The 26,364-nt window shown below is 42.2% G+C and overlaps 1 protein-coding gene across 1 annotated transcript in view; it reads left to right on the top strand.

Moving 5' to 3' along the window:
- The window catches only part of enox1 (ecto-NOX disulfide-thiol exchanger 1), a gene marked incomplete in the record, with an annotated part of 142,500 nt that overhangs the window by 90,239 nt on the left and 25,897 nt on the right, over positions 1 to 26,364 (top strand). Inside the window, 5 exon segments of the mRNA XM_036138916.1 lie at positions 4,162 to 4,230; positions 4,347 to 4,481; positions 17,837 to 18,004; positions 18,319 to 18,525; positions 20,215 to 20,448. Of these exon segments, the coding sequence (XP_035994809.1) occupies positions 4,162 to 4,230; positions 4,347 to 4,481; positions 17,837 to 18,004; positions 18,319 to 18,525; positions 20,215 to 20,448 (813 nt within the window).

Genomic DNA, 26,364 nt, shown 5'->3' with positions numbered 1-26,364 from the left:
CTCGTTTTGTTTTGGTAAGAGCCCAGCACCTTGATCCTGTTTTTGGTTAACCTGCTTCTGTTTATTCTGCCCAGTTCTGTTCCTGTCAGTGTATTGGATGTCTGCCTTACCCACTTTTTTGGATGTGGTTTTTGTTCATTTTGCACTTCAATAAATCCAGCAAAGGGAAACAATGTTTTGGCTGAATTCTGGGTTCTGCTCCACACCATTCATGACAGATGAACCGACCAAGAAATAAGAACCCATCGCCAATTCATTTTTCTTTCGCTGGAAGAGCAGCGCTCTGCGAAGCCGGCACTTTGCCCAGCTCGCCGGCTCGCATTATTCGCTCACCGGATCTCTTCCTGGGGGCGGATGAAGGATCGACAATGGGATCTTCTTTCAAGGGAACCAGATTAGCGTTCTGTCCTCCCGGTGTAGGTCCCAGACGTCTCCCCCGCAGCAGCAGCAACGTTAACCAGCTTCCTGCTCGGAGCTTACGCTCGGGAGGGCTCATATTGGGTGATATGGTGTCCGCTCAGAAAATGGGGGAGAACTCACCAGAGTCCTCCGGTGATGAGTCCACTCGGAGGTTTTTCTCTGATCCGGATTTATTTGAGGAGGTTGAGGCAGACGTAATCGCTGACCTCCGTCCGGATCTTTTCCTCAACCCAGGTCTTTTTCCTGATTGTGTGGAGGAGGCGTGCCCGCCAGCGCGAGCCCGCGCTCTTCCTGTCCCTCCGGCAGATGCAGGCCTGCAGCGTGCCCGCGCAGGACGACGCCGTAGGCTCCGACACGGACCTGACCGGGTAATCCAAACTACTGTTCCCTCACTGCCACCCGCTTCCGACGTCCTGCTAACCGATGGATCACCCGCTTCATCCATGATCGCGTGTCCGCCTTCCAGTGCGGCGGAACCAGGAGCTGAGCAGCCCATTGCGCCTCCTGGTGGCGTCCGTGACGCCGAGTATGAAACACTGGAGAATAAGATAAGAACTTTTGCCCCTTTAATTAAATGCCTCAGAGAGGACCTTTTCAGCCATTATTCTGTGGAGCTGGAGGTTAAATTAAAGGAGGTAGAGGGGTACTATAGATCAGCCCTCCAGGCTTTCTATAGTCGACCGGCCCCTATCCCCGGGGGGGCCCTGGAGGGTCCACTTCTGCCCAGTTCTCCAGAGGGGGCCCTGGAGGGTCCACTTCTGCCCAGTTCTCCAGAGGGGGCCCTGGAGGGTCCACTTCTGCCCAGTTCTCCAGAGGGGGCCCTGGAGGGTCCACTTCTGCCCAGTTCTCCAGAGGGGGCCCTGGAGGGTCCACTTCTGCCCAGTTCTCCAGAGGGGGCCCTGGAGGGTCCACTTCTGCCCAAGTCTCACGAAGAGACCCAGGAGGGTTCGCCGCCAGCGGGCGTCGAGGAGACCCAGGAGGGTTTGCCGCCAGCAGGCGACGAGGGGGTCCAAGAGGAACCGTTTCCGCCCAAGCCCCAAGAAGGGGTCCTGGAGGACCCGCCCTTGATTTCAGCTCCAGTGCCTGCTCCCCGCAGTTTAAAGACTCAGCCTCCAGTGCCTGCTCCCCGCAGTTTAAAGACTCAGCCTCCAGTGCCTGCTCCCCGCAGTTTAAAGACTCAGCCTCCAGTGCCTGCTCCCCGCAGTTTAAAGACTCAGCCTCCAGTGCCTGCTCCCCGCAGTTTAAAGACTCAGCCTCCAGTGCCTGCTCCCCGCAGTTTAAAGACTCAGCCTCCAGTGCCTGCTCCCCGCAGTTTTAAAGCACTGTCATCCACAGCCTGTAGCCAGGCCTCATCTTCAGCCGCCTGTAGCCAGGCCTCATCTTCAGCCGCCTGTAGCCAGGCCTCATCTTCAGCCGCTTGTAGCCAGGCCCTGCCCGAAGCCTGTAGTCAGGCCCTGCCCGAAGCCTGCAGTCAGGCCCTGCCCGAAGCCTGCAGTCAGGCCCTGCCCGAAGCCTGCAGTCAGGCCCTGCCCGAAGCCTGCAGTCAGGCCCTGCCCGAAGCCTGCAGTCAGGCCCTGCCCGAAGCCTGCAGTCAGGCCCTGCCCGAAGCCTGCAGTCAGGCCCTGCCCGAAGCCTGCAGTCAGGCCCTGCCCGAAGCCTGCAGTCAGGCCCTGCCCGAAGCCTGCAGTCAGGCCCTGCCCGAAGCCTGCAGTCAGGCCCTGCCCGAAGCCTGCAGTCAGGCCCTGCCCGAAGCCTGCAGTCAGGCCCTGCCCGAAGCCTGTAGTCAGGCCCTGCCCGAAGCCTGTAGTCAGGCCCTGCCCGAAGCCTGTAGTCAGGCCCCGCCGCCCATAGCCATTAGCCAGGCTCCCCCTGTAGCAGCTTGTAGCAAGGTGCCAGGTTCTGCTCTCTCCTTATCCAGGCGTCAAGCACCGAGGGCGCTGGTCCGCCGACGGTCTCCGAGGGCGCTGGCCCGTCGACAGCCTCCTGAGGTCCTGACACGCCGGGGCCGTGCTCCGGGACGTCCGCCGGAGAACCTGACACGCCGGGGCCGTGCTCCGGGACGTCCGCCGGAGAACCTGACACGCCGGGGCCGTGCTCCGGGACGTCCGCCGGAGAACCTGACACGCCGGGGCCGTGCTCCGGGACGTCCGCCAGACTTTTTGTTCTAAAACTCTGTTTTTTGAGACTTTTGTGTTAGTTCACCCTGTCTGGGTTGTTTTTGGTTCAGGTTTTGATTGGTCATTTTTGGATTTTGTTTCATCTGTTTGTCGGGTTGTTTTGGATGGACTATTTCCCTCCGTCCTGTAACCCCCTCCACCCACCCGGTCTAATCTGTTTTATTTTCGGTTCAAAGGACGTCTGGAATCCGTCCTTGAGGGAGGGGCTCTGTCACGTTCTGTTCTGGTTTATGTTTATTATTTGGTTAAAGTAGCTCTTTTCGCCCTTGGATTTATTTCCGTTTTTGGATTCTAGTTTAGCCCTTTATTGTGTTAGTTATCTGGTCCCGGTTTTAGCTCTACTTTTAGTTATGTGCTTGGTTTGTTTGGTTTTGTCTTAGGGTTATTTTCTAGTGTCCTGTCTGCTCCCTTAATCACTCCCACCTGTCCTTGATTAGTTTCCCTCCACTCACCCGTTCTATCAGCCTATTTAAACCTGCCTTAGTTCTCTGCTCCCCGTCGGTTCATCACACTTCATGCCAACGTGTTTGTGCCTCCTCGTTTTGTTTTGGTAAGAGCCCAGCACCTTGATCCTGTTTTTGGTTAACCTGCTTCTGTTTATTCTGCCCAGTTCTGTTCCTGTCAGTGTATTGGATGTCTGCCTTACCCACTTTTTTGGATGTGGTTTTTGTTCATTTTGCACTTCAATAAATCCAGCAAAGGGAAACAATGTTTTGGCTGAATTCTGGGTTCTGCTCCACACCATTCATGACAGGTAAAGGCTTATATTCATTTTCACACCATCCTATGTGGGAAGATGAAAACCAGTGCCACCGCAACTTTAATCTGTGATATTTAGACATGTAAGCCTCAAATGAAGATGGCTTAGCTGAATTCTAATTCGTGAGAAAGATTAATTACTGCTCCCAAACTGTAATGCACTTGATCATTATTGACAAATAGTGTTGACAAACCACAAAACCACACAAGTCCCTGGAAATAACCTGAAAATGGACTGAATGTGCATTTAAGTGAATAAGTTACCGTGTCCAGTGATGACACTCAGACACGGTTGTTGTTTCCTCCATCCATGCTCCCATCAGAGCACAACGGGTGGATCCATGTGGCTTTGAGTGACATGCTACTGGGGAAAGTCTACAGTTTTTGTTGAATCTTTCTTTTTGCTTCTAGCAGGAGTTTTTACTTAAAAAAGTTGGAATTTTCATGAATTTGTGGTAAGCAGTGCCTTAAAATTCAACAATGGGCGTCAGAATTCATCCAGCATGACTTCTATCAACATCAGGGATGAAATGGATGTGTTTGAGTTGTGGCCTGTTCGGCACAATTGATGAAGTTATTTCATGTTTTCCGTGGGGCTTCAGTGGATCACTCAGCAGAGGTTTTTCAGATGGGCGACTATCGTGAGATGTCTGCCCACAAACAAAACACGTAAATCAGTTCAAGCTTGTGTTTATGTGTGTAACTTTATCTTTATTTTCCCTGTTTTCTGTCTTGCACAGGCAAACTGTTATTGTGGAACTAGCCTGCCTGCTGACTGTCTGATCCGCTGATCCATCTCTCTGTCCGTCTGAGAAGCAATCTGATGACAGGGCTTCAGAGGAAGGAGAAAAGGGACTACCTGCTATGGCCAGTGGTAAATTTAAAAAAAAATGTTAAAAATGCATGACAATACTTTTGGCCAGATTACTTTAAGAATTAAACGTAATCTGTTTTTGTAATCTCTCACTAAGTTTGTATCTGTCCCAGCAGCTGATGGTCCAGGTAATCTAGGAGCTGAGCACAGCCCCCTGAGCGTCCCTGTTGCTGGTCATGGAGCCTGGGCCACGGCCATGAACAACCTGGGCATCATGACTGTGGGCATCAGCGGGCAACAGCTGGTTTCAGGTACTGTCTTCTCCCAACATAAGGCGATTGTGTCAAGGATTATGACTTCCTCTTTAGCTAAATAGGAATAGGCTTTATTTTCCTTCTCTATTTCTCCTATTTAATGGTCTGTTTCTCTGCCTGCACATAGACAATTAAAGCATACACTGTAAAACTGAACACATTTAATGAAACCTAAATCCTTCTACATCGACCTCCTGGTAGAACAGTAGAAGCACATGGGCTGGTTGCCAAGTTTGACAAGTAAAAAGTAATACTTGTGTTCTATGGTATAGACCAGGGGCCTGCAGCCTTTACAGTCTAAAGAGCCATTTTGCCCACAGTCCACTTGAATTAAACTCGTTCAGAGCTGTAAATGTTGCCTGGCAAGACAAGTTATAATTTTTGATGAAGATCTACTGTAGGAAATCTGTTGTAATCTTTAAAGAAGCGCCATTTTATGTCTATTTTGAGGTTTACAAAAAAAGAGGACGGATAGGATGTTGATATTTGTGGATAATGATATAAAAAAAAAATCTGTTTCCAACATAATGAAAAAATATTGATTTAAATATCACATTTAGCATCATTCTGTAGTGAAAATTAAAAGCAATTATTCCTAGAGAAAAACTGCAAAAAACTGCATTTATTATCATTATTACATTTAAATACCATAATAAAACTATAATTTGCAGCCAAAGTTATTAAGAGCCACTGTGGAAGCCACAGGTTGCAGACCTTGGTATAGACCAACACAAAGTTGTGATTTATGAAGTAGAAGTAAAAATATGTTTAAAAAAATTTAAATAGCGGAAAAGCATGGGGTGCATTAATAAAGAGGTTTTAAATAGGATTAGGCTATGAAATAGTAACTAAAGGTTTGAAGAGAGCAGGGGGCTGTTCGATTGTCCAACTGTAAACCTACCAACCACATACCTGTCAGCCTAAACTGACAGGCTGGACATGGAGAGCTAATCAGAGAAGCAGACAGGAGGCCAATGGTACCTCTGGAGGAGCTGCAGAGAGATGTGTCTCAGGTGGAGGATTATGTCAAAAGGGAAACAATAAAAAAGGTGCTCCAGTCTAATCATGTCTAGTCTAGTCTAGTAGAAGAGACCAAAACTGAACTTTTTGGCTTCCATGCAGATACAGTCTGTGGTAAGAAGTTAACACACCATCAGTACTGAATGAAACGTGACGGTGACAGTATCATGGTGTGGGAATGCTTTTCTTCATCACGGACAGAAAAGCTGATGCAAGTTTTTGAGAACATGGATGGAGCTAATTAAAAGGTGATCTAGTAGGAAACCCCGTCAGAGGCTCAAAAAGACTTGAGTGGGGGTTCACCTTCTCGCTGGACGATGACCCTAAACACATAGATAGCGCTGTAAGTAAATAATTTAGTTCAAACCTGCCTGGGCAGATTCTGCACTACTTTCTAGTTCAAAACATAGTCCTGCGTTAGAATGGTCCTGCTAAAGTCCAGACATCAAATCAATTGAGAATCTGTGGCTGAATTTAAAAATGCCAGTCTACATATGCTCCCCAACTAATCTGATAGAGATCGAGCAGTTTTTTTTTTTTGTTTTTTTTTTTGTTTTTTTTTTAGGAATTAGCAGGCATTTTAGTTTCTAGATGTGTAGAGCTCGTAGAGACATACCTTAACCAGGTTGCTGCTTTTACTGGTTCTAGAAACTAGCGACTCAGGACACTGAAAGACTATTTTCTAAACTGCATTTATCTTCCAGAAAAACATCTCAATAAAATGCATTTAATTTGGGAAGGCATCTGGCTAAAGGCACTGATGGTACCCCACATGAAAAGGCACTGCCACCCAGGGCTTGATTCCCAACCTCAGGACATTTGTTTCCTGGCTAAAAAAACTGTGAATAAATGCCACTAGTGCCATAAAATCCAATGTGTGCTATTATTGTTTACAGTTAGAAAAAAAAGGCATTTGTTTGCTTTTGCATCTGACTTATAAGATTCCCACCAGAGATGCAAAGATGCTGCAGCACACAAACAGTAAAAGAAAGAGTGTGAAGGAAAAGGTTTTCCATTTCTGTAGCTTTATTCGGAACACCAAAGTTAGCTAAGCCTTTATTCCTATGAACATAAACCAAAGACAATGTAACATATACAAAAATACAGAACCCATGCAAAACCTTCACTTTTCTTGAGGACGCAGGGCTCTAACTGAAACTTGTAGGTCTAGGTTTATCAAGTCCTTCAGCTTTGTCCCATTTCTTCTCCGATGGCCCCTTGTCCTGTAATCTTCGAGTTAGATGTGTATTAAAATCATCAACTTCACAATGAACTCAATCACACTGCATACTGTGCTGTAAAATATGACTGAGCGCCTAATATGCACGCCTGCTGTGTAATTCAGCTGCACTCACAGGTTTCTTTTTATTTCTATATCACTTTGGGTTTTATGCCAACAGCCATCCACTGACACCACTTGGTGACGCCGAGCTCAGAGTAATTTAATACATAGACTCAACTCAGCCAAAATAAGGAGGAATTAGTTCGTTTCTGCCTGGACTTTTCTGAGGTGCAGACTCTAATACTCTCCAAGGTTCATTGCGGTAGAGGGAAAGTGTTAAAAAATGCATGATATCATCATAGTTAGGGCATGATACAGTATTTAGTTATCTTCTCTAGCAACAGCTTCATACATCCTCCTCCGCTACATGAGGGAACATTTAGGAAAACGAAGACGACTGTGGCATGAAGTGAAGCTGAAACATTATCTGTTGTTTTTACGTGACTATCATTACACCGAGAATCGCTTAAACGTGTGTAGACACTTCTCTCTGAGAGAGACAGTTTCACATTGGTACAGAGATGGTGAGAGATTACCTGTAGCCTCGGCATGATTGATATGAACAATATTAGACATACAAAGGTTCTTTGTTGGCAGTCTCAGTCAGAAAAATAAACCTGCATGAATGTCTTTAAATGATCAAGTTCACAGTAAAACAGAGTCCTATTCCACTGTCTGGTAGCCCTTAATCACAACTATTGGTGAAAAAAATGTCATTGTCGCTTAGCTTTGACTAGAATAACATAGCAATTATAATATCCAATCATAATTATTAATAATATTCATAATAAAATAGGTTAGATTGCACAACAGGACCTTGGTATATATGGATGGATGGATGGATGGATGGATGGATGGATGGATGGATGGATGGATGGATGGATGGATGGATGGATGGATGGATGGATCAGGACTTGCACAGTTGGTTCAAAGTTGGCCTCAACGTTGGTTTTCCACAGCCTCACAGAGTTTGCAAAAGAATCCCAGAGTTGTTGGCCTTGTTCACCTTCAGGCATTCCAGGATTAATGTGTGCTATTGAGTCATAGACTTCTTTGTGATTAAGGCTTTGTGACTGGTTTTATAGTCTCGGGTGAATGATTTGTCAGCCAGCAGCTGGTGTTCAGCTCCTATTTGGTATTTTACCACTGGTCTGTTTGCCTCTAGGGCTTGGACTCTTTGTTTAACAGTTTCCAGAATCTTGGTTATTCCTTTCTGGAGTTCTTAGAATTGGCTTACTTTTTTTCTGTGTTGCCTTGATTTTGGCGACCAATTTTCCCCTCCAAGGTAGATCATGTCTATTGTGGTCAACCATAACCTTATTATTGAAAAGCTTCTCAAGGATCACTGTTAATGTACTATATAGCAGCTTGTTGGCTGCTGTGATGATCACAGTACAGCTTGTATATACACATCATCTCATCTTGTGTTCGCCTGCCCCTTGCTGCAGCATTACTTGTGTTGTACTTCTTGAATCGATTCTTGTGAAAACAACGGCCATTTGTTGATGTTAGAACACTGAGCTAAGAGATGATTTTAGCTTAGACCTTGGTTATCCTGGACGTTTTGATGTTTTCCATGGTCTTTTCATGTTGCCTTGTTGCCAAAAGGTGTCTGGAGTAGTAGGTTGCCAGCTTTCCAACTTGTTCCCCTCACATGTCCATTGCTGTCATGTTCCAGTAGCCCGTTTCCTGACGCTTGACTCAGACTTCTTTTAGTCAGTTCATTTACTGGCTATATAAAAAATGTAAATACTGTATGAAAATATATTCAGGATTCAAACCCAAGGGAGTCGGACATCATGCCAACTGAGCTATCCAACCACATCCTGAGGTTCTCTGTTCAACCAAGATCTGGTGACTATGGAGGCAGTAGAGATATTGTCGCGTTTAAAAAGCGAGTTTGAGATTATCTGCGCTTTGTGATATGGTGTTTTTTCCTGCTGAAAGGTATTTATAAAATTCTCAGCTGACACTCAAAGACCTAAAGTGTGGCAAGAAAATCTCCCCCACACCATTACACCGCCACTACCAGCCTGAAACAGCCAGATAAAAGCAAAGATGGATTCATACTATTACCAATTCTGACCGGACCGTACGAATGTGGCAACTGAAATTGAGTCTTTATGGGACAAGGCGATGGTTTTTCAATCTCTTTAATGTTGGTTGAGCCCGTGTGGACCGTAGTCCCAGTTTCCCTGTCCTTATGTGACGTGAGTGGCACCTGCTACATGGTCTTCTGCTGCTGTAGCCCATCTACGCTCAGTGTGTTGTGTGTTCAGATATGGTACGCTGTAACAGCACATTGTTGGAGTTACTTGCGGTTCCCTATTTTACCGGTCTGAAACGGTCGGCAAATTTTCGTCCACCCCTGACATTTCCATCTGCTCTTTTCCACTTTATATGAACCATTTTCTATAAACTAAAGAAACTGTTGAGTGTGAAAACCTGAATCTGCTGAGTGTGTCTCAGTACGGATGGACTCAGGTGTCTCTTAAAAGCTGTAACTGTTGTTTATTCTTATTTTCTGAATGTTTAAAAGCTGTGGTCAAAAAAGAACAGTGCTGTAACAAAATGGTAACCACATCTCCCACAGGAGTTGAGACTGTTCTGCTGGCGTCAAATTCTAGATTTATTCATCATTATTAAATACAGCTGGTCAGGGAGCACAATCAAAATTGTTTCACTTGTTCTGAAAATTAGTGAACAAATTGCAGATCTGGGTTGTGGTGGAATTCTAGAAGAGTATCTATTATTTTTTCACATGACTAATAGGCTAGAAAGGGTCCAGGTCACATTCTAATGTTTGTTTCAATTAAAATTTGACTGAGTATAAGTGTAAACCTCACATGTTTTGTGTCTCTGTGGTATAGAAATCGCAGCCAGATGTCTCACAGCCAGGCTGCTGCGGCTCATGTCTTTTGGCGGTTCTGCTTTAAGCCGTTTTTAAATAATCACATTTACAGGCTTAAACACTTATTTTTCCTCCTTCAAAGCGTCTTTTTCTTCATTTATTTGCCCTGGTTTTCGTTCTCCCTGTGTCTGTGTTTTGTTTTTGCCTTTCTCTATCTCCTCTTCTGTTTCCGTCTCTGGCAGAGGCAGCGGGAGCTCAGAGCCAGAGAAATGAACCTGGCTCGCCTGATTTTGGCTCCCAGAGAAGAGCTGAGAGCAAAAACCAACCTCGTGTGATTATGATGAATGTGTGACACAAAGATATGCAATTTACCTGTCAGAGTTACGGCAGAAGGCACTTTAATGAGTTTTCCCAAGACCTGAAGAATCTCTTAATGCATCCCAGCAGCAACTGCTCAGATTTGTGCTTGATTATCTCTCCATGTGCATTTTCCTTCTCCTTTTTGATAAGCCTGAAGATCTGATAGTATTTTTTTTCCCCCTTCAAACAGAATGCTGCACAGGAAACCATTTAACAGCTCTGTAGTCTGCAGCACTCAATGTACTTTAAGGCTGTGTAAAAATAAAGATGTGTTAGGAATTACTGTTTGTGTCGACCAATGAATAGCTGCTCACAAACCAAGCTTCATGAAAAGAAATTGGTTTCCACAGGAGAGTTTTAAAAAGTACAGAGATTAAAAAAAAGTTATTTACTTAATTGTTGCCGCATGCCAATTGAAAAGAACATTGTTAAACTCGACAGCCCTTTTTTGTAGCCCAGAATTTTAGCACAGCACAAACATGTGAATGGCAATACTTAAGGGGGCAGCTTAGTCCATGTGAAGTGTTGGTGAGGTGAAATTGTTTTTTTTTTTTAAGGATCTCCAAAATAAATGTTCATGTGCCTGATGTTTCCGTGACTTATCTGAGAAGTAGAAAGCTTCATCCACAAATTCTTCTCTGAGGATCATGAATATCTGCTGCAGAATTAATTCACAGTGCACTGAACTCTCTGGGTTAAAGTCAGTATGCCTTTCATGGTGTTTCTGTCCTTCATTTCAAAACGGCACAGGAAGACAAAATAAAGCTCATATTACAACCGTTTTACTCTGGCTTACACAACCTGACCACTAGCTAAGACAAGCAGTCACAGATTTTTTTAGAAATAGAACAATTCTGCCACATGGCCGCCACCGCTCACATCACTATTCATGTGTGCAACCTTTCCAGAAGCCATACAACCGCAACTTCAACACTGGAGACACGGTATAATCAAATATTAACAATACTTAATCTCACTATACACTACGCAAATGTTTAACTCACCTCATCATGCTGGCTGCTTAAAACTTGTGCCGTGATTCACTTTCAGATGAATGGTGGGGCCACCCATGAAGCACAGATACTACATTGCCCAATGGTCAGTTCATCTTTAAATACGGAGTAAATGAATAATTAAAACAAGTGGCATCATGGCAACAGTAACGCAGCCAGCTACTGATCAAAACACACACAACACATACAACAGACACATTCAAAGACAGAACAGGGCTTGATATTCAATAAACAACACCTCCGTTTCTAATTGTAACAGGTTTTTCAACAGGCCAACATGCAATGAGATGACAGTAAAATGTGTAAAATCAGCTTTTACTTGGTTATCAGATCAGTTCCAGAGCAGACTTTTACCATCTTTACGCTTTACATATTTTATTGTTAGTCTGTGTTTTACACAAGAAGGTCTTTTGTGACGTACCTCCATCTTCTGCGTAATCATTTATTAGCCTTTGTGTAATTGACTGCCCAATGCAAATGTGGCTGTTAATTAGAAATGCGATTAATGTTCATAAAATAGTGTTTGTATTAAACCACGTGAGTTTTTTTTTTTTAGACTGGAGGTGTTTTAGGGCAGTAGAAGACCAAGTTGGCCATATCCCTGTCTAGACTAGCCATTAGCTTGAGCTAATCTGGATTTATGCTAAATGCAGTCACCAAGAGAGTTATCTGATGTCAATGACAATACTTAACCTCGCGGGAGCGCCCCGATGCACTCGCCATGCACTTCCTGCCAGGCACCCTTTCCACCGGGAATGATCACGCTGGGTGGAATACTTTTGCTGCACCGCTGTGCTCCCGCATTTAGTGAAACCCCGGGGTTAGGGGCCAGCATAGTCCATGCAGTTAGGATATTAATTGCTTATACTCTTTTTTTTTTTTTATAAAACCTCCCTTCTGAAATCCTAAACCACTCCTTTAATATCTTACCGGGAGTAGTTAAAACTCATTTTACAGAACTTCAGATTGTTGTTTTTTTTTCCAGAGGCTACAGCTGACAGTGATTGAGTGCAGAGCCGAGACCAAAAGTGACTTCGACCTTCTTAAAACAGCTCTCATCATAATAAAAACACTAGTAGCTTAAGCAAATACTATTTGATAAACCTCTAAACCCTTGCTGTGTCCATGGTTGTTTACATAGACATCTATGGTGATTTACAGCCATCGCCCTTATCCCTGGTCCTCAGGGCCAACTGTCTTGTACGTTTTAAATGAGTCCCTGGTCCAGCCAGCCTAATTCGAAGTATTGCATTACCTCCTCAGTAGAACATCATGTTCTGCAAACGCCAGTACTGACCCATGCAATCAGGAAAGAAACACCTACAACAAGCCGGAGCACTGGTCCAAAACACCTTATGTTCCATTCTGTAACTTTGACGTTCCGTGTGAAACAAGTACTACAAATAATTACTTTTGCGTTAAGGCCAGAGTTGCTTTCTGACAGAAAACAAATGCAGTATAACAATCAAAAATCAGCATTTACTTAAACCGCTGAAACCTTTTTAGTCTCTTACATCGATTTGCTTTAGTATGCATCAATTATGGACATCTATAGTTGGTATATCGTTAATCTGCTAATTCCAACTAGTGGATAGTTCAGATTTTTGTTCAGATTTGTTTTAAGTGGAGGCTAAAGCTCATAGAAGTCCAAGAAGAGACAGATTTCTTTCAATTTAACAATAACTTCCATCTCAAATACATCATAGCTGTATATGCAAACACTATTTTTTTAAACCTTTAAACTGCCGTCGATTAAAATGTACAATGTAGAAAAACTTGTTTAGCATATCTGATCAGAGTTTCTATTTAAGAAAAAAGTAAGGCACTTTTAAAATCAATCAAGTAGCATTCGTTTGAACCACTATTTCAACAGCATTTTTGATTTTTACATCACCGTAATACCTGTAGCCGGCTTTAACTCTAGGGAGATGCTTTAAATACACTCATATTTGATGCACAGGTTTCAGATAAACGTCTATAGAGATAAACAGGTCTTATAGACCTTCTGTTAAAACTGTATTTTATATTAAATAAAGTCACTAAGGCAGTTATTTAGTGCAGAAATGTTTACTAATAACCTCCTAAGAGAACCCCACCTCAGAAGAAAAATGCAGGCACACATTATTAATGTAAAGACATGGATAATGGTATATCAATGTTTTCAGCTGAGTGCACAGCCTCTCTGTTCCCATAGCCCTGCCTTACAGTATGTTTCCTGATTTTATAAGCTGCTTGTTTTTAGATTATTGCCTGTGACTGAATTAGTGCTATGTTTTCCTCCACCACACCTGGCAACCTTTTCTGTAAAAGACTTTCAACAAGAGAGATAAAATTATAGTATATATCAAGTCATGACAGTTTTTCCATGTATATAGAGATTCTGAACTTTTTAAATGGCTCGGAATAGGTTTGGACCTTGGGTTTTGGAATAGCTCATGAGACATACAATGCAAGTTTTGCGAGTTACTTAAAAGAAGTTCAACCAACCTTTCAATTAAAACTAAGTGACATGTAAAAAAAAAAATAGTCTAGTATTTAAACCAAGCGCAAATATATTAATGGAGAATTTCTACATTTTGTCATGTAACCGTGTACTTTATTGGGATGATTTCATGAGACATATCAGATCACATTATTGCACAGATGTGATATGTAAGGAAAAATATTGATTGGTTTACAAAATGTTTCACAAAGAAAAAAAGTGAAAAATGTGCCTTTCATTTCTAAACTGACATGCCGGCCAAGGGTTGATCAGAGAGGCATTCAAGAGGTTGATGCTAACTCTGGAGGAGCTGCAAAGATCCACAGCTCAGTTCCTGTTTACAGTTCTGCAGAGACCATTCAGGAGACAAACATGTAGAGCCAGGCAGTTTTTAATCTATATGCATCTCACCCTGAGCACAGCATCCCCACTGGGAAGCATGGTGGTGGCAGTGTCATGCTGTGGGAAGGTTTTTCTTCATGGACAGGGAAGGGGGTCAGAGATAATGGACAAATGAAAGGAGCTGAACACAGGGCGTCCCTGAAAGTAGACTCGTTAAAGGTTGCAAAACTTTAGAACGTAGTGTTGTTGTCCATCTATCAACAGGACAACAACACTAAACCTACAACCAGAGCGATAAAGGAATGAATAAGATAAAGGTGTATTTATTTATTATTTATTTATTATTTATTATTTAAAAACTGCCCAGTTAAGTGCAGATCGTGCTTGAGCTATTTGGGGGGGGAGGGGGAGAAGAAATTGTGCATAATTTTCCTTCTACTTCACAATTACACAGCCATTTGTGTTGGTCTACAAGAAATTAGCACAACTGCCAAACCTATGTACAGTCACCAAGAACAGGTTTAAAATCTCACCTCGTCATCATGAAGTCAACAGAACCTGTAAAGGTGAGGAAAACACCTCGATCTCTTTTGTCATGAGCTGCTGGGGATTGTTTTCTCCCATGCTTGTGGTGTTCTGACTGTTCAGACCAGCGGGAGGAAAAGCTTTCACAACACATCAGGGCTGCATTCCATCAGTTCTCAGTGCAGAGAAACAAAAGAAAACATTTATTTCTATTAAATTACAGCAAGGGAACATTTATCATTTCGGTTTGTGACAGCTTCTCTCTCTTGCGATTTGAATCACTTTATTCCCGGTGGAGTCGCGACGGTGTGGGCAGCTGTGGGGGAGGATTTTTTTTTTTTGCTGACGTTTTGTTCCTCCCGCTCCCTTGTTATTGCAGTGTTGAAGATGGGAACGCCGCACCACCCTCCTCCAGCCTGCCTGCTCTATTTTCCCCCAGACAGGAGAAGCATTGCTGCTGTCGCCTCTGTTTTCTCATTGTTTATCTTCCCCATTCGTCCTCACTTTCTTTGTCCTGGAGAACAAACACACTCGTCTCCCCTCCCCTCTGCTTTATCTTTCCCATACACCCATTTAAGCTGATTTTTTTTTTCTTTTTTACCACACATGCAATCTGCAGCTTTCTCTTTTCCTATCTGGTACCTTTCAGATTTAGTGATGCTTTTTTTTTAATCTCTTTTGGTGTTCTTTCCTTTGTTGTTCGACCTACTTTTGAAGCTGGGATCTTTTTATTTAATCCAATTTTATTTATATAGTGCCAATTCGCAACACATGTCATCTCAAGGCACTTTACAAAGTCAAATTCCATCAAATTATACAGATTGGTCAAAAAGTTTCCTATCCAAGGAAACCCAGCAGGTTGCATCAAGTCTTGACAAGCAGCATTTAGTCCTCATGAAAGAGCGTAGAGACACAGAGGACAGCCGCCTGCATTGTCCATGGCTTTGCAGAAATCCCTTATACTGAGCATGCATGAAGCGACAGTGGAGAGAAAAACTCCCCTTTAACGGGGAGAAAAACCTCCAGCAGAACCAGGCTCTGTGTGAACGGCCATCTGTCTCGATTGACTGGGGGTTAGAGAAGAAAGAGCAGAGACACAACAAGCATAGAAGCACACATTGATCCAGGAATCCTTTTTGTGTTAGAGATGTCGATGGCAGACGATCTGCACTCCTGGATGGTGTCAGAGCTAAAAGAACGCCAGACCAGGTGTACCTACAATGAAGAGGGAAAAAGACAGTATGAAGTTAAAAGTTTAAATAAATTGGAGAACAGTAGGAGAAGATAGGCCCTAATGTCCTCCAGTAGCCTAAGCCTATAGCAGTAAAACTATAGAGATAGCTCAGGGTAACATGAGCCACTCTAACTATAAGCTTTGTCAAAAAGGAAAGTTTTAAGATTAGTCTTAAAAGTAGACGGGGTGTCTGCCTCACGGACCAAAACTGGGAGTTGGTTCCACAGGAGAGGAGCCTGATAGCTAAAGGATCTGCCTCCCATTCTACTTTTAGAGACTCTAGGAACCACCAGCAGACCTGCAGTCTGAGAGCAAAGTGCTCTGTTAGGAACATACGGGGTAATCAGAGCTCTGATATATGATGGAGCTTGATTATTAAGGGCTTTATACGTTAGAAGAAGCATTTTAAATTCTATTCTTGATTTAACAGGAAGCCAATGAAGGGAAGCTAAAATTGGAGAAATATGATCCCGCTTGTTGATTTTCATCAGAACTCTTGCTGCAGCATTTTGGATCAGCTGAAGACTTTGAACTGCATTTTGTGGACTTCCTGATAGTAAAGAATTACAATAGTCCAGCCTTGAAGTAACAAATGCATGGACTAGTTTTTCAGCATCACTCCTGGAGAGAATGTTTCTAATTTTGAAAAAAGGAAACTCTGGAAACCTGTTTAATATGGGATTTAAATGACATGTCTTGGTCGAAAATAACACCAAGATGTTTTACTTTATTACCAGAGGCCAAGTTAATGCCATCCAGATTAAGGGATTGATTAAGAAGTTTATTTTTTGAGGACTCTGGTCCAAAGATTACAACTTCTGTCTTGTCAGAATTTAAATGCAGGAAATTTAAAGTCATCCAGCTTTTGATGTCATCCAGACATGACTGTAGTCGAAGTAATTGATTGTTTTTGATAAGTTAGAAAACTCTTTGTTGTTACTTAAAATGGTGTTTTAGGTTTAAAAAGCAGCTTTAACAAAAACAAGCACAACAAAGCAAGATACACAACCAGATACTGATCCTGCAAATTGTGATGGTGACATTAATTCTGCATTTTGTGGTCGATCGTCCAAGGTTTCTGCTTTGATAAAGCTCTGACCTGCTGATTCTGATATCTCTTTAAGTTTTATAATATGAGAAGACCATTCGAAAATATTCTTCCAAGCCCTCCTGCCATAGGCTGTTGTTGAATATTTTACTAAGGGTTTGAGTGATATTTTCACAACAGCAGCAAGATGATTGACCTACAGAGTTCACATCTTAAACTTGCAAAAACACTGAACATAATACCGGTATCTTATCGTAGATCCTGGCATCTTATTTCAGAAATTAGCGCAGGTTAGCATCCCCTTGGTTAGCGCAGCTAGCACCCCTCAAACAGTAGTCTTTGTGTGTATTGCCTGGTGATTGTAGATCCTGGTCTTAACGCAGAATGTTCCAAAACGCTGACAACATTTCCAAACCCAGCATTCTCCATCACAGACAGAGGGTGAAAGCCCAAAAGGATTCAGCTTTGCAGTGACATGATTTAGCTTTACTGTTTTCTGCAAGAACATTTTGCTCTCTCTCTCTGTCTCTCTCTCGCTCTCTCGCAACCTGAATGAACCACAGACATGTCTGTATCGTTTGAATAGCTTCTTGCGTCTCGGTGCTTGCTCTGACTTCATTGGAAACGTCTCACTGATGCTGGAAATAGATCCATTTAAGTCATCTTCAGTCCATAACAGCACCGGCATTAGGAAGTGTAGTTTTAATGGTAGCAGTTAGTGTGCATTCACATCCAGCCAGATGCTCACAGGACAGGACTGATCAAGCTCAACATCATCTGATTTCTCTCACCAGCTATTTTGAATATCATTAAGTTTGTCCTTCTAGCGTAAAAACAAATGCAAAATGTTGACTTTGAAAGCTGATTTTCAATCATTTGAATGTTTTCTTTTTGGTTGGCAGCTCAATATTTCAAGCATATATGGGGAAAAAAATACTTTTGTTACATTGTCAGGTGCAGTGTTCATGCAAAAACGAACTATTTTCATCATTTTACGCCCACATTTGCGACTCTAATTTCATCACAATCAACTACTGTAATAATGCTGAGCCAGTTTCATGTTGAGAGTGCAGCAGCAGTAGAAAACACCACATGTCAGATTACGTATCACCTTTCTTGAATTTAATCTGGTAAAAAAAATGTTTCATCTGGTTGATTTTACACAATCTTTGTTGTTCTGCTGTCTGTCCCACAGACTCTCTGTGTATCCCGAGATTTGACCCCGGGCTGGGCCTGATTGCACCAATGAACCCAATGATGGCAGGCATCAACCTGGTCCCACCTCCACCCATTCCTGCTGACGGGCCTGTCATTAAAGAGATTATCCACTGCAACAGCTGCACCCTCTTCCCCCAGAACCCCAGTAAGAACCCATCAGTCTGCTTCGGTAGTTTTCTTTAAGAAGATCAATGCAGTTGAACTTTAAATTAAGGGAATTAGACTGATCAAACAAGGCAAGAAAGCTTTTCCAGGAATAAATACCAGACATATCTAGGAAAGCCAAAATAATGTCTCAGAGCAGCATATATCACTGCTGTATTCCTGTAATTGATTTGTATGTTACTAAAAACACAGATCTACCTGACAACATGGATAAATATCTGAGTCCACCTGTTTAATACGTGCTTTGCTGAAGATTAAATTACCGAGTAATGACATTCATGCTGATGACTTCAGATCTGCCCCCTCCGTCGACACGGGAGCGCCCCCCTGGCTGTAAGACGGTGTTTGTGGGAGGTCTGCCTGAGAACGCCACGGAAGACATTATCAGGGAGGTTTTCGACCAGTGCGGGGAGATCACTGCCATCCGCAAGAGCAAGAAGAACTTCTGCCACATTCGTTTCAGTGAGGAGTTCATGATTGACAAAGCTATCTACCTGTCAGGTGAGCAAGTCTAAGCTTTTATATCACCTCTCCTGAGAGGAATCCAAATTTAGGTTCAGCACCTTCTCCGGGAAATACTTTGAGTCAGAGAGGCTCATGGTTTGCTATGCCTGTTTCATTGCTGCCTATAAGGAGATTGGCATTAACTTAAACAAATCCATACAATGTGCATTCTGCATTGATTAAATATGGGACAACTCCTGCAAATTTTAGATGATTTCAATGTTTAAGGGATGCCCGGCAAACCTACTGTCAACGTGACTAAATAAACCAAGGAAAGCAGTTGTAGAGATTTTGTAGGGAAATCACCAATCATCTTGTTTACTAATGTAAGGGTATGAGGCAAAGGTCAACATTACACAAAATGTCTAGTGATGATTTGATGTCCGCTGACTCTTGGGAGTCCAGTAAAATGGTTCTTTGATTCTGTTGATCAGGCTGTAGTCAGTTCATTGGGTGTGGCTGTAAAGTGGTTTACCTCCTATCTTTCTAGCAGAACATTCAGGACTGTTGCAGATCCTGTCAGACTCCCAGAGTCGCCTATGTGGGGTACCACAGGGATCAGTCTTGGAACCTATTCTCTTTCTTTTGTATATTGGGTCACACTTACAAAACAAACATTCAACCATTGAGTATTATGCAAAAGAAAGCAATACGAGTAACGAATAACAAACATTTTAGAGATCACACCCACTGTTTCTTCCTTGATTCAAGAGTTCTCAAATTTGTAGATCTGATCAATTTCAGAACTGCTCAAATCCTTTATAAAGCAAGAAATAACTTACTTCCTGCACACATACAACAAGTGTTTTCTGATAGAGATGGAAGATATTCTTTAAGAGGAAAATTAAATTTAAAAACTAAGTATGTTCGAACAACAAAAAGAAGCTTTAGTTTATCAATTAGCGGAGTGAAGCTCTGGAACAGCTTGCCTGAAAACATCAAACAATGTAAAAGCATCCAGCAATTCAAAAAAGAATATAAGAAAAGTATTTTTGATGAATACAAAAAAGAGTAATTTATAAAAAGTTGGTATACTGTTTGTTTTACTGTAAATATTTGTCCTTTACCTCCATGACACATGTAACTGAGGGGTAGGGCTTAATAAGCTTATGCTTCATCCTACTCCTTTTTGAAACATGATGCATGTTTATGAAGTATTAAATGTAAACATTGTTAAATCATATCATGTTTCAAAATAAAACATGACCAAGCTATTTACCCGCTGAGCAAAATAATCAGTCAGTTTACTTATGCTCATGGTATTCCGTTCTACTGGCCTTTAAGCCAAATGAATATTGAACGTTGTCTTCCTGGACAAACTGTTTTAGTAGAATCAAACAGTGGCTCTGTGACAAGTACTTGAAAGTGAACTGGAACCTCTAAGTGTTGTCCCTGAGATGTTATGGGAACTTAATAACTGAAACCAATCGATCCATCTTAGCGCTGTCTTGATTCTGTTGATTCTTTAAAGTAGCAACTAAACATTTATTCAGAGGCTTTTAACAATTTTTAGGCTATATAGTGTTATATGTGTGCACTTTATCTTTTCTTTTATGTTTTAACGTCTGTGTTTTGTACGGCTGTTTTTATTGTAAAACATGTGGTTTCAGATCTGTGAAAGGTTAGGGTTAGCATTCTGGCCTTATGAGCATTTCCTTGTTTTATATGTTGTTTTTTTTTGTTCAGGATACCGGATGCGCATCGGTTCCAGCACGGAGAAGAAGGACTCCGGAAAAATCCACGTGGACTTCGCTCAAGCCAGAGACGACCTGTACGAGTGGGAGTGCAAGCAGCGCCTGCTGGCTCGGGAGGAGAGGCATCGGCGGAAGGTTCACGAGGAGCGCCTGCTGCCGCCGTCTCCTCCTCCCATAGTGCACTACTCTGAACACGAGGCGACGCTGCTAGCAGAGAAACTAAAAGGTGGGCAGCTTCCGAGACAAACAGGACAGCTCATGATGATACTAGCTAAACGTACCACCCGGCTTGGTGCTAACGGCTGAGGCAGCTCTGTTGATTTTTAGGGAGCGCGTTTAACATCAGTCTATCAATCTATTGTCGTCTCAGAAGCAAAAACACATTGAGGCGTTGCCATGTCTACAGTGGTTCTATCACATATGTTATTTTATAATTATGTAAAGCTTCTTGAAGATGACGCAGAGATCTGTGTTTGTGTTGTATAAGCACTTTTTTAGACCACCCGGCAGGTTTAATACCAAATGCAGACGAACCTTTCAGGAAGCTGCACAGTTATTGATCTTTCTCTGTGCTGTGTGTGGCAGCTGTCACAAACACGTGGGTTTATGTGAAGCTGTCTGTGCCGACAGAGGAAAAGGCTGCTCCATGATCAGGTTCATCTGTTTATTACGTCATAGGAACGATGGAAAGATACGTTTCTTTTACATTCAACGTTTTCTTTGGGTAAACTGAAAGTGATCTTACTGGGACTAAGGTTTACATGTGTGCTTTAGATGTAAGAGAACGAAAATGTAAACTCACGGGTCCTCTGTGCTGATTGCGGGGTTTTACTTTAACGTTAACATAACATTCTTGACATTAGAGTACACAATTCATCTTGAACTGCTTGAATAGCGGTCTCATCTGTAGAATCCACAAATCACGGAACAAGTTGATGCCAAAACGTGTTTCCTATTTTTATGTAGTATGCTAAAGGGCCATTTCCCTGCTCTTAAGGCATCTGGTTTTACTTAGAATAGCTCAGTTTCAAAATCTGTAAGGCTTGCACTTGTCCAACAAGGATTAAGGTATGAAACAATAAATACAGGCTCTTTAAAGCACAGTTTGTGAACTAATTTTACCTTTATTTTGTTTCAAAAAAAAGTTTTTAGGGCATTGCTTGTCATTTTAACCAGAGACACAAGGTCCAATACCTTTAGGATTTGAAGTTGTCTAATGCCAAAATTGTCAACAACAACAATAAAAAGCACAATCAAAATGAAGTTAAAGGGAAGTGTGATGTAATAAATATAGAATTAACATATAAATCACTGCATTTAATATTTGATTTTTGTCCTTTATAAAACTGAAGTAAACTAAAGAAGTCTGGAACACCTCTTGGTTTTTTTTTTTTGCATACTCCATTGTTGTTTATTCCATGCTTATGCAGATCTGCCAAAATGCTTGAAGAAAATTCCAGACTTTTTCAAACTTATCAACACTGTGGGGGTGATAAAGTAACTAGAACGTTTCACCTGCTTCCTCTGCACACCAGATCGGGTGCAGAAGAAAGAGCGTGGGAGTGAGCCGAATCAGGTATGGAGTGAGAAGCCTGGGGTGAGTGATGTTTGTGGAGAAGCGTGAAGGTCACTACTCCTCCTCCGTCATGTATCTTCCGCTCAGCTGTGGAGGGAGCTTATCTCTCCCGGACGGAGAGCGCTGCACATTTGCAGCGAGAAACGGTTTTGTCCTTTCTGTGTTCCTGGAAAACAGGAACTGGAATCATTTAGGTAATTTAATGCAATTCCGTCTCGCTGAAAACCAATACACTGCTTATCGCAGCTATTACAGTGATCATTCTTTCTCAGGAAAGCACAACCTTCATGCACCGGCCTGCGTTGCTGCTGTTTGACGCTGGAACCATTCTAACTACATTTGCATCATTTATCCACTAATAAACACGTACGGCCTTTCTTAAACGAGATCCTCGACAAGAAATTTGTGAAACTAAAAAGTATGCATCTCTACATCTACCACATTCTTACAACATAGCACACAACAGCAGTCATTCTAGTAAGTGTATAAAATGGTCGATTAATGGCTTCCTTTTCTAAAGTACAAAGAAATATTAGGGTCACGTGGTGGAGAAGAAAGAAATTGGTGCACGTTTTTGTTTTTGTTGGTGATCGTTTTGATTTGTATGCATAATATCATGAATATCATTTGCTTTTCCATTACAGAATATTTTTTTTTAATATTTAGGAAAGAAATTCAACTCAAAAAAAGGTCTCAAAAAGTGAAAGTGAAAATATTCAGAATGAATCAGAAATTATGTTTTGATTAAAAGGTGGAATGGTGACACTTTCGTACTTTCTGGTATGCGTGGGGAAAGCCTACTACCGATGAAGAGTTTATGTCCATGAGCTGTTTCTATGCAAAGAGAGAATTTATTTATTCGGCTCAGTTTCTAATGTTTAACATTATTGGCTTATTTTGGCAAGGTTGATGTTTGTGCCGGTGTTGGTTTGGTTTAATGGTTACACCTTCATCACAACCTAGCAGCTTAATTCTTGCTATTTCCGCTTTATCATTGATCTGCTTATTCTCATCATTTTTGACTTTTTTTGTCGTTTTCAACTTAAAAAAGGAACATAATTAAAATACTTCCTCGTACTTATTTTTTTCCCCCTCAAAGTGACCCTAATAGGATCTTGGTCTAATTAAAGATTCACTGAAAGTTTCTCTTGACTGCTTCGTAAGTCAGAGCTCAACCTTCAGTTTCTCACAGTATTATTATGAGAAAAGGGTCTTATTTATATATATATATATATATATATATATATATATATATATATATATATATATATATATATATATATATATATATATATATATATATATATATGCAAACTCTGAATCCCAACCTAATTCTACTAAATAGAATTTAAATAAAATAACTTAAAGATGAATTTGAAAACAATTCTAAATCTCCTCTGTCTACTGAAATGATTCTGTACCTTATCGAGGAACACTGAAAATGTTTTGGGTATATCAAACGCCGTCGACTGTGTCACTTACTGGTCCAGACTTAATACTCAGCTTGATTTTAGAAGGAGACGTCTGCAGTCTGCATTCTGTTTGTTTCTTCTCCTTCCCTGCTATATTTAGCCACATTGTTCTCACTGCGTTCCCCTTTTATTGGTGGTACTGGGCAAATACACAGTTGGGTGCAGTATGGATGAGGTACTGAGTGGAGGATTCTGCCCCAGCGACTCCCTGTCGTGCACTGCAGTTATGACAAACCATTACATGGTTCTAAGGGATGTGTCAATCATAAAACTCAGCAATGTGTTGTAGTCAACGCCGCTGTATGTGTAAACTACTCAGTGCAACCATTGTCTAGTCCTGTCAACGATGCCAACCGCCCAGCCTCAATACTCACCAAACGAGCTAACACTGGCCAATCAGAGGAGCTGATGACACATCCTTACCTTTGAATGAGTCACAGAAAACTGAAATCAAATGTAAACATTCCTTTTACTAAGGCAGCGGCGTATGAGTCAGCAGAGGAAAGGTTCACCCAACCAGTCAGTCAAATGACAGTCAAACACTCCCTGGCAGTCTGAAAGAAGTAATGTTAGAGCCATCTAGTGGCTGAAGCGCAGATTGCAGCAAACTGAATTCTCTTTAACGTTCTTAATTATTCACATATGTTATCTCAAATTAATTAACATATGGCAGAAATCATAGCTTTTCTGTTTAGTTTAGTTTAGTTTATTGAAGTAAATACAGGACAAGAACATTAATGAAGCAGACCGACACATGGTGGCGGGAGCTGTGCAAAATAGAATTTATTCCTAAAACCGAACACTGTAATTAAAAAAAGCAATAAATTGGACCACAACTGGCATGCAACACCGTAATACCGCAGATAATACCACAATTAAATTTAAATGAATATGGATAAGATTTCCCTTTTTTTTCCCCTCCCACCGGTTGGTACCCTGCTTTTGTTTCCGTCTCTCCTGAGAAGGAGCGGCACGTTGCTTTGATTTGTTAATATTTGGTTCTCCGTAATCTGAGCCCCGGTGCACTTTTTTCCTCCCTTCCTGTAATACCTAAATAAACAAGCTTGTTTTCTCTCTGAATAAACCTTTTCAATTCATTCTTCCCGTCAGACAGCGGGGGAAATACATTTCCATTCTTCCCCCGCTCGTCCCTGTTCAGCGGCGTTTCATTGTTGCTCGCTGTAATGTGACTGTAATCTGCTGCTGGGAATGAATGGGCCTTTATCGGGGCTGGGGAAAGTGTCTTCTTACAGGTTGTGTTGCGCTGGGTATTGAGCTCATTAAACGCTGTCTAATTCACTCTGTTCTGCGGTCTTCAGCCGCTCCGTGGCATCCTTCAATTATTATTCAAATAGGAGAAGAAAGCCGAAGACGGAGGCCTGCAGAGGCTCGGCTCTGTGCGGCTGAGGCTGATTGTGGGGGGGGGGGAAAGAAATCAAGAGTGCCTTTCGGCGATCGGCGGCTGCGGCATGGTTCATAGAGCCATGAACAGTGAGGGCCTATGGGGAAGGGTTTTATCTCCCACTTCCTACCGCTCTGTTTGTTTAGCCTGGCTGAGTGTTAAAAGACCAAAGAAACAGATTCCTTATCATTCCTCTCAGTCACCATTGGGCCTGTTGTTGCATTAAAAAGACATCTAGCCAGATACTCGGCGTCCGTAAGCGCTTCATTTTTAAAAGCTAATAAGGAGCGCGGCTGTTTTGAGTCGGGATTTAAAGAAGCAGTTATAAATGAACGTATTTAGGTAAGCTCGTCGTGCCAGGTGGTAATGCACCCTGAATGTGGCAGAAAAATGCCATCGTAGATTATTCCAACGGACTAACGGCGGTTCAAGCGTCTTTATACGTCTTTAATGTCATGTGTCGATATCTGCTGCTCTAGAGACTAGAAAATACACCAACAGATGTGCGAGCTGTGCTGTTGTTTGATTGTGTTAAAGAATGCACCATTGGGAGTTTTAGTTGTTCACTAGGATCCCAGTTTGGCGCGTACCTTTGTTTTAATCTTAGATCTTTCCGTACGAGTTGCGTCAAAGGAAACGGACAGAGGTGTCTGCCTGAAAATGACCAAGAAACGTTTTTTTAGATGAAAACGTTCCTAAACAACATCCACGAACTCTGTTTTTCTTCCATCTTCTTGACAGACACTGTGTCAGCGCTACATCCTCTCTGTGAGAGAGTTGCTGCTGTATCAGAGTGCAGCGGTTTTGCTCGGAAATTGTGATTCATGTTTAAAAAAGGGACGTTTTTCATGGTGGAAACTGTTTGGTGCTGCCAGTTCAGAGCCTGTACAGCTCAAATGTTTAATAATCCTTTTTTTGGGGGGGAGTGGCTTCTGGTTCCTATTTGCCATTTGCCAAACAGGGAAATAAATATTTTTCATATGTATCACAATTCTCTGGATTATTAGCTCTCCTTTTCTGCACATTAATAATGACACCGTAATATCTAAACGGGAATAAAGTGGAAACTCATTTATAATGGATCAAATGAAGCTGTTTAAAAGTTTTGGTTTATGTGTCCTGGCTCCTTATAGAGTGTTGGTTCTAAATCTAAGCTTAGTAATAGTAATATCATCTTCATTGTCATTGAAACATACATTACAACCTAATTTGTTCTCTGCTTTTAACCCATCACCCTTGGGGAGCAGTGGGCTGCCATGTGCGGCGGTTCTGGGGTTAAGGGTCTTGCTCAGGGACTCAGAGTGCCGGCGCTGGGGATCGAACCGGGTACTTGCATCCTTCTCTGAGTGCACGCGCGCTGCTCTAACCACTCGGCTAGCACTCCCCATACACTGAGACACAGCTCGGTAGGCAATTTGGGGTTAAGTGCCTTGCCCAGGGGCACATCGACATGTGGCAAGGGGAAGCTGGAATCGAACCCACAACCTTCTGAACTCTGAAAAGTTCAACGTTAAAATTGAGAGTATTGCTCAGTGGCAGAGTTCTGGCCTTTAGTCCCATGTAAAAACATTTTGCACGTGTACGGGTTCTAAGCAACGTTGTGTTTGTTATGCATTCTACTGAAATCTAGGAGTAAAAATACATTTATAGACCAGGCAGTTTTTCTTGGCGTAAACATAGACAATTTATATC

Source organism: Fundulus heteroclitus, chromosome 7 (genome assembly GCF_011125445.2).
Source record: "Fundulus heteroclitus isolate FHET01 chromosome 7, MU-UCD_Fhet_4.1, whole genome shotgun sequence".
NCBI lineage: Eukaryota > Metazoa > Chordata > Actinopteri > Cyprinodontiformes > Fundulidae > Fundulus > Fundulus heteroclitus.
The sequence above is the reverse complement of the archived record's forward strand: the minus strand, read 5'-3'. Positions and strand labels throughout refer to the sequence as shown.